Genomic DNA, 7,580 nt, shown 5'->3' with positions numbered 1-7,580 from the left:
TTTTGCTAATGGTTCAAAAGACATTTCTGATTATAGTTCTGGGTCCAGTTCTACGCATTTATACTAAATATAAATGTTGTTGCTGTTGCAGCTGCTGCAGTTGCTCTGTAATTTCAAGTTGTTTCTCATTTATGGTGACCCTAAAATGTGATTATCTTGGGGCTTTCTTGGCAAAATTTAGCCAGAGAGGCTTTGCCTTTGTCTTCTTCTGAGGCTGAGAGAGAATAACTTGTTCAAGGTCACCCAGTGGGTTCCCATGGCTGAGCAGGGTTTCAAACTCTGGTCTCCTGGAATCAGTCCAACACTCAAATTATTACACCACACTGGTTCTTAGTGTATACAATAGCCTTAGTGTATACAGTGGCCCTCTGTGGTTTGGTTCCAGGACCCATCCACCCCCATGGATACCAAAATCTGTGGATGCTCAAGTCCCATTGAGTACAATGGCTTAGTAAAATGATGTCCCTTATATAAAATGGCAAAATCAAGATTTGCTTTTTGGAATTTAAAAAAAAAAAATTCAAGCTGTGGATGGTTGAATCCGTGGCTAAAGAATTAATGGACAACTAAATATCCCAGTTTCTATTTGTGTGTGTGTGTGTTCTTTAAAAACTTTTGTTTAAATTTATGTTGTTGTTTCTTGTCTCAGAGCAAGAAGAGATGGCCTTATTTCAACCTTTCAGCACTATAAGCCCTTACAGCACCCATAGCTCTGCTGGGGCACAGGAATGAACATGTGAACCAGGGATACTGACAGCTTTACAACACTGCATTAAAGTCTCCAAAAAGTTGTTCTCTATGCCTAGCCTGAGGCTGCAAACCCTATACCTTGGAGTAAACCAACTGAACTAAGACTTACTTCCAAGTAGATATGTAGTGGATCGTGCTGTCAGTCTACAAATGCTGAGTGACTTGAAATGAAGAAGCCAGCATTTTTTTTTTTGGGGGGGGGGGAATCTTTTTTATTTTGTATGTCAATGGAAATGTATATCCAGAATCTTACATCTCTATTTTTACCATAGGTGATGTGCAATCTATCCCCCCACCCCACCCGCTCCAGTTTTGCTTTTAAGATCCACAGTCTCTTTCTCTCTCTTATGTTCTGAAGAAAATGAAAGACTTTGGAAGGACTGAATGTTGAGAGATATGCTGGCTGTATGCAGTGCTAAGTGAAGAGGTCCATTCTTTTTGATGTGAGGTGAGATACCTATGCAGGTATTTCCTATACTCAAAGAAAGATGCTGAAGAACAAAATTTATTCCTACCCTGAAGAAAAAAGAAAGAAAGAAAATTCTTTCAGATGAAGCTTCTGCTACCGCCTCAGCAGTTTCTCCTGTTCATTCTCAGTGTTTATCAATCAGACAGCCTATGCATGCCATGTGCTGTTGGGTGACAGTGAACACAAGAATAAGTCACAGTGAATAATACGCCTAACAAAGTTTTCTGGAACATGTGTATATTTGCTGCGAAACCCTCCACTCTTAATCAGCATTATTTAAATGGTTATGCTTTTTAAAGCCTAACAATGCAATCTCATACAGGTCAACACCGATTTAAGGCCCACTTACTTCAGTCAGATTTATTCACAGGAAAGTGGGTTTGACATTTAGCTACTATGCAGCCATCAGTCCTTACTGGGGATGGAAAATATGTCATTCTCAAGATGTTACTGGATTGCAATTCCCATCTTCCCTCTCTGGTACTACTACTACTACTACTACTACTACTTTTTCCTCTTCCTCTATTTATTTATACCCCACCCACCATCCCCCAAATAGGACACAAAGTGCCTTACAGTCAAAAAGTATATAACAATTAAAAACTTACAAAAGTGGCAACTAAAATGGAATTAAACTATTACAATATTAAAACAGATCATTCGTTTAAAAAATAGACTAAGGCATATCCAGCAACATCCAGAGGATCACATATTTTCTCCAGGTCTTGTAACAAGAGTATCCCCTAGGATTTAAAGTGGGAATTTTAAATAGAATTAGGTTATAACCCCCCAAACAGTTACTGGGGAGTAAAACCATTGAACAGAGTAAGACCTACCACTTGAGAAACATGTTTATCTTTTAGGACTCTCTTCACTAAAGCTTTTCTTTGGGCCTGAACAGACAGGCCAAAATAAAGCTGCTTCGGGTCACTTTGGAGGTATGCTGTTTAAATTACACACGCATCTTAAGAGGCCAGGAGCTGCGCCAAAGCTGCACTCCAGTCCTTAGGAGTGGAGCATGGCTTTGGTGTGGCTTCTGGCCTCTTAGGACACATGCATCATTTAACCAGCATACCTCCAACGTGACCTGAAGCAGTTTTATTTTGGCCTGTCTGTTCAGGCCCTTTGTCTCTTAGGTTCTTAGTGTGTGTTTCTTAGCTGACACACACAGCCTTAAGTTTGAGACAGAAGGAAGCTTTCCCTGCCCACCCTCGTGTAAACAGAAAAATCCTAAGACCCAGAACTATTAACTTATTATTTATTAATATCATTAATATTCTGGCTTTCCTCCAAGAAACCCAAGAGGATGTACATCAGATCTCCCCAATTTTAGCCACTATAATGTCAGTTGGCCAGAAATCGCTTGAAGGCAGCAACAACAACAACAACAATAATTCATTTTACAGCCAGCATGGTGTAGTGGTTTGAGCACTGGACTTTGTCTCTGGAGACCAGGGCTAGAATTTCTTCTCAGGCATGGAAAACCGTTGGGTGACCTTGGGCAAGTCATATTTTTCCAGTCTCAGAGGAAGGCAAAGGCAAATATACCTTGGAACAAATCTTACCAAGAAAACTTCTTGAAAGGTTTGCCTTAGGGTCACCTTAAGTTGGAAAGGACTTGAAAGCACAGAACTACAACTACTACGACTATAATAAATTAAAACAAAACTTCAGGCTCTTACCTTAAATGCAGAAGTGTCACAGTAATATCACTGAGTGGAAGTCCATTACTGTCTCACACAAACAGGGGGGCACTCAGTACCATGTGGAGGAATAAAGTGCTGCACTTGAAGACAAGGTTCACCATTCCACTGACACTCTCATTGGTGCAATAGTAAAAGTGTTTGTTTTCATCTTGCACAATAATAATAATAATAATAATAATAATAATAATTTATTTATATTCTGCCTTTCCCCAAAGGAATCAAGGTGGATTACAACACAAAATATAACAATAAAATATCATAAGAATAAAAAAATCACAATTATAAACAATCCCATATCGCAACCTTCCCCCAATCATAAAATAATAGTCAAAGAGAAATAAAATAGAGATTAAACAACATGATAAATTAAAAATTTCAAACACAGATTTTCCAAAATTAAAAGTAGATTTGAGGTGAGACAAATATCTTTTTCTAGGGGAGAACGGGGCCATTGATGTCGATGAAGGGGAGGCTAATGGGGAAGGGTTAATCTGGAAAGGCCTGCCAGAAGAGATCCATCTAAATGGCCTTTTTAAAGGCTTCTAGAATGGTAATATGATGAATCTCATTCAGCAGGTCGTTCCATAGCCTAGGAGCGGCAAATGAAAATGTCCTCTGGGTTGCTGCAGCCAGTCTGGTCTTCTTAGGCTTCAGCAGATTCTTCCCAGAGGCCCTAAGTGTGCGGGATGGGTTATGTGGAGGAAGGTGCTCTCGCATGTAGTCTGGACCCAGGCTATGTAGGGCTTTAAAGGTTATAACCAACACCTTGTACTGTGCCCGGAAACTAATTGGCAGCTAATGAAGAGATTTCAAAAGAGGTGTTGTATGGTTGGTTCTAGATGTACCTGCAACCAATCTGGCTGCCATATTTTGGACCAACTGAAGTTTCCAAAGTTGACACAAGGGTAGCTCCATGTAGAGCACATTGCAAAAGTCAAGTTGAGAGGTTATCAGCTCATGTACGACTGTTTCTAGGTCACCCAGCTCCAGGAAGGGTCACAGCTGGTGTATCGGCCGAAGCTGATAACAGGCACTCCTGACTGTCGCAACTATCTGAGCTGTCAACTGGAGAGACCAGTCCAGGAGCACCCCCAAGCTGCAAACACAGTCCTTCAGGGGAAGTGTGACCCCCATCCAGCACTAGTGGACATATCTCCATTCCCAGGTTACGGATCCCTATAGCAAGTACCTCCATCTTATCTGGATTCAGCTTAAGTCTGTTTTCCCTCATCCAGTCCATTACCACCCTAAGACAGTCATTCAGAGGAGAGATGCCATTCTTAGTCAGTGCAAAAGTCCGAGACATAGAGAAACATATCCGGGTGTCATCAGCATACTGATAACACCCCGTCCCATGTCTCTGGATGATCTCACTCAGCGGTTTCATGAAAATGTTGAAAAGCATGGGAGACAGGATGGCACCCTGAGGGATGCCAGATTTTAATTCTCTTTGAGGCGGGTTACAAACGGCCCTCAAGGGGCCATTTTCCCACCGCTGCCATTCGCTGCGTAGGGAAGCCCCAGCGGCCAGACCGCGAGGCTTCCCTGCGCAGCGAAAAAGGAGCGCTGAAATGGCGCTCCTTTTTGAAACGCAGAAGTGGCGCCACGAGGGGCAGAGCCCGCCCTCGCGGCGTCAGTTCCGCCGCGACACGTCTGGACGCACAGCGTCCAAGACGTCAAAATGGTGGCGCCCATGTGGATGGGCGCCGCCATTTACGACGCGCTCCGCGCATACTGGGAGGAAGCACCGTGAGGAAGGTAAGAACCTTCCTAACCCTAATATGGCCCTTCCTAACCCTAGTATGCGCGGAGCGCGTACTTGATGGCGGTTTGTAACCCACCTGAGAAAGGAAACTGTCTCCCAGCATCACCATCTGGAACCTGCCTGAGAGATAGGAACAATACCAATCTTTGTCAGTGTAAAGCTATCCTACCCAACTATAGTTAAAAGTTATGTGTAAAACTATCAAGACTTGAATCTTTGGGAGGGGGGGAGGATGGTGACTTTTCAGGAGAAGCACCCCATTTATGGAACAGATTTCCAAGAGAGGTTCACCTGGCATGGTCCCTGTGGTCTTTCTAGCATGAAGTGAACACTTATTTACTCAGATCTTATGTAGCAATTCATAAGATTGTCAGGAACAGTCTCAATCTCTGTCATCCAACTTTTTCAGCTGTTTTTAAAACATCCTTGTTTCTCCTTCTCCCTCCCACACTTCCCCTCATTGGCATCAGCTTACTTCAACTGCCACAGACTGAGTTCCAAGAGGAAAGTAGTTTGCATTCAATGAACACAACAGGGGGAAAAGGAGAATAATATCTTGCCGTTTCCAGTAGACTCTCCTAGCTTGGGTGTCCTTCCTCATTAGTATCTTGCTATCTTGACCACACTGTTGTTTCCTGGTCACACGTGTCCCGGTTTTCATCTGTGGAAAAAGGGAGAGCACATGCAATATGAGTTTTTGAGTTTTAAAATTGGTGTGTCTAATGTTGGCATGCCCTGGATCTTGCTTTGTTGCCATATTTTATGTTGCTTTTGATTTTATGGTTTCCTGTTTTTATTGGTATTTAAACAATTCCTATATTTTACTTGTGAAAGCCACTGAGAGATCTTTATGATGTATCTATACATGCCATAAATCAGAGGTACATGAACTACAGTCCTCCAGATGTCATTGTTTTGCAACTCCCAACACTCCTCACTATTGGCTGTGCTGATTAAGACTGATGGGAGCTGCAGTCCAGGAGCATCCAGAGGGATGCACTTTGTCCTGCCCACCCATAATTAAATGATAAATAAATGTTCAATTTAGATTCTCTCATCAACACTACATATTCCCTCTAGTGATCATCAGTTTTCACTGGGAAGGCTAAATAAATGGAAATTCAGTCCAGGTAAATGGGAGATCTAAAACAATGAAATATAAGAGAATGAAACAGTAGGAAGCTTCCACACTGGAGGGCATCTCATGCACATTCTAACTGGATTTCATATACTGAAACTCCACTGGAGATTTTCAATGAGCACTTTTATACTTTCCATCCTCTTGGCATTTTAGTACAACCGAAAATCTCTGTCATCTGCTTCTTAGAAGAAACTGTGTTCCTCATATGGCTTTCCTTTTTCATCTCCCTTGGTTCTTCATGGAAGAAAAATAAGAAAAATAAAGAGATGCTTTTCTTAAGTATAGATGGGGATACTAAAAATATGACGGGGAAGGATTCTGGGCACAGACTTCTTTTATGCATTAAGGAGAAATAAATGGTATTCTGATTGTATGGTGTGTGTGTGTGTGTGTGTGTGTGTGTGTGTATATATATATATATATATATGTTTTTAAGGTTAAATTTTCTTCTTCTTTTTTTAACCATGTTTTAATTAACAATGAAGTAAGATAGTTGTATTAAAAGCTGGATAACATAATCTAAAACTTGCTGTTTTGTCTCTACTGTCCAATATAATACAAGATTTTTGGTCCATGCTTTTGAAAGAAAGAAAAGTTTAGATACCAGGCAAACCAACACATAGCTGACATACACTTGGTAAACTGAGATTTACAAAAGAAAAGGGAACAGTTGCACTTTCAACCTTACTAGATCTGTACAGGCTGTCTTAAGTGCATTATTGCAAAGAAAATAAGTAAAAAAATTTCCAAGGAGATAATATTTACACAGTAATTTTGGGATTAACTTTAAACAGTCAGTCTCCTCCACATTCCAAGCATTTTGTCTTTTCTCTGTTTTCTTCCCTGTGTATGTTTTCACTGCCTCTCTTCTCTGTTCTGGAGAAGTGGCTGTTTAAGATCTCTCTTGTGGGAACATGCACTCTGGTTCTCCTTTGATTTACCCCAAGGTTTCAGTTTTCCTCTGTAAGGCTGATAATTAAGGGGCCTTCACAGACTTGCTTGCAGATCAAATATTGGGTTCTTGGTGCTGTTTGGTTCTGCAGTATGATTTACAAACTTGGAGGGGGTACTAGCAGAATTTCGTGGAGCTTGACACTTCGTTGTACTTCCAGTGATGCTCTTTCTAGTGACATATTTATTCTTCTGGTTACCTGGGCTGCAGTCATTCAGGAATGAAGATTTTCTAGATGGAGTCTTGGTAAGAAAGTGTTTGTGCTCATTGTCCTTTGTAGACTCAGTGAATCTGACATTCATTTTGGTGGGTGAGAGGCCAGTTGAGCTGAATGTTGATTTCCAATATAAAATACTTTTGTTTGATGTGCCAGGAGAGTTGCATGATGAGCGTCTTGAGTACATACAGGTGTGGGCCTACTCCATTGAGGATGGGGGCTGAATAAAATCCCGTTGGAATTTTCAAATGCTTTGATTCTTTATTGAGACTGATAGCCAAACCCTTGGCAGCCTGGAGCAATTTTAACTTAAATGTGCTGTTTCATCCAAAATACCAGGACAGCAGTGCTGCTAGGACTGTCAGAATTGTGGCATGAGATTTTTTTCAATCACTTAAAATGAATGATATTTAAGGTGCGGTACATACTGCCAACAAGCGGTGTACTGGTGACGATTCTAGAGTTAGGCAACCACACAGTCCCTAATCCTAGTATGTGCAGGTGGTGTAACAATGGCGGTGCCCTGTGTACACAGGCGCCGCCATTGTTACATAAGTGCCAAGTGGTGTCCACACGTTGA

General features: G+C 41.4%; 1 protein-coding gene across 1 annotated transcript; it reads right to left on the bottom strand.

Moving 5' to 3' along the window:
- Positions 1 to 6,617: 6,617 nt before the first annotated feature.
- On the bottom strand, positions 6,618 to 7,085 carry LOC149321305 (nucleolar and spindle-associated protein 1-like). The gene is given in 1 exon segment (XM_089510572.1): positions 6,618 to 7,085. A coding segment is annotated over 1 exon segment (468 nt).
- Positions 7,086 to 7,580: the final 495 nt, after the last annotated feature.

Source organism: Sceloporus occidentalis, unplaced genomic scaffold (genome assembly GCF_023333645.1).
Source record: "Sceloporus occidentalis isolate IW3139 unplaced genomic scaffold, rSceOcc1.0.p SCAF_1, whole genome shotgun sequence".
Lineage (NCBI taxonomy): Eukaryota > Metazoa > Chordata > Lepidosauria > Squamata > Phrynosomatidae > Sceloporus > Sceloporus occidentalis.
The sequence above is the reverse complement of the archived record's forward strand: the minus strand, read 5'-3'. Positions and strand labels throughout refer to the sequence as shown.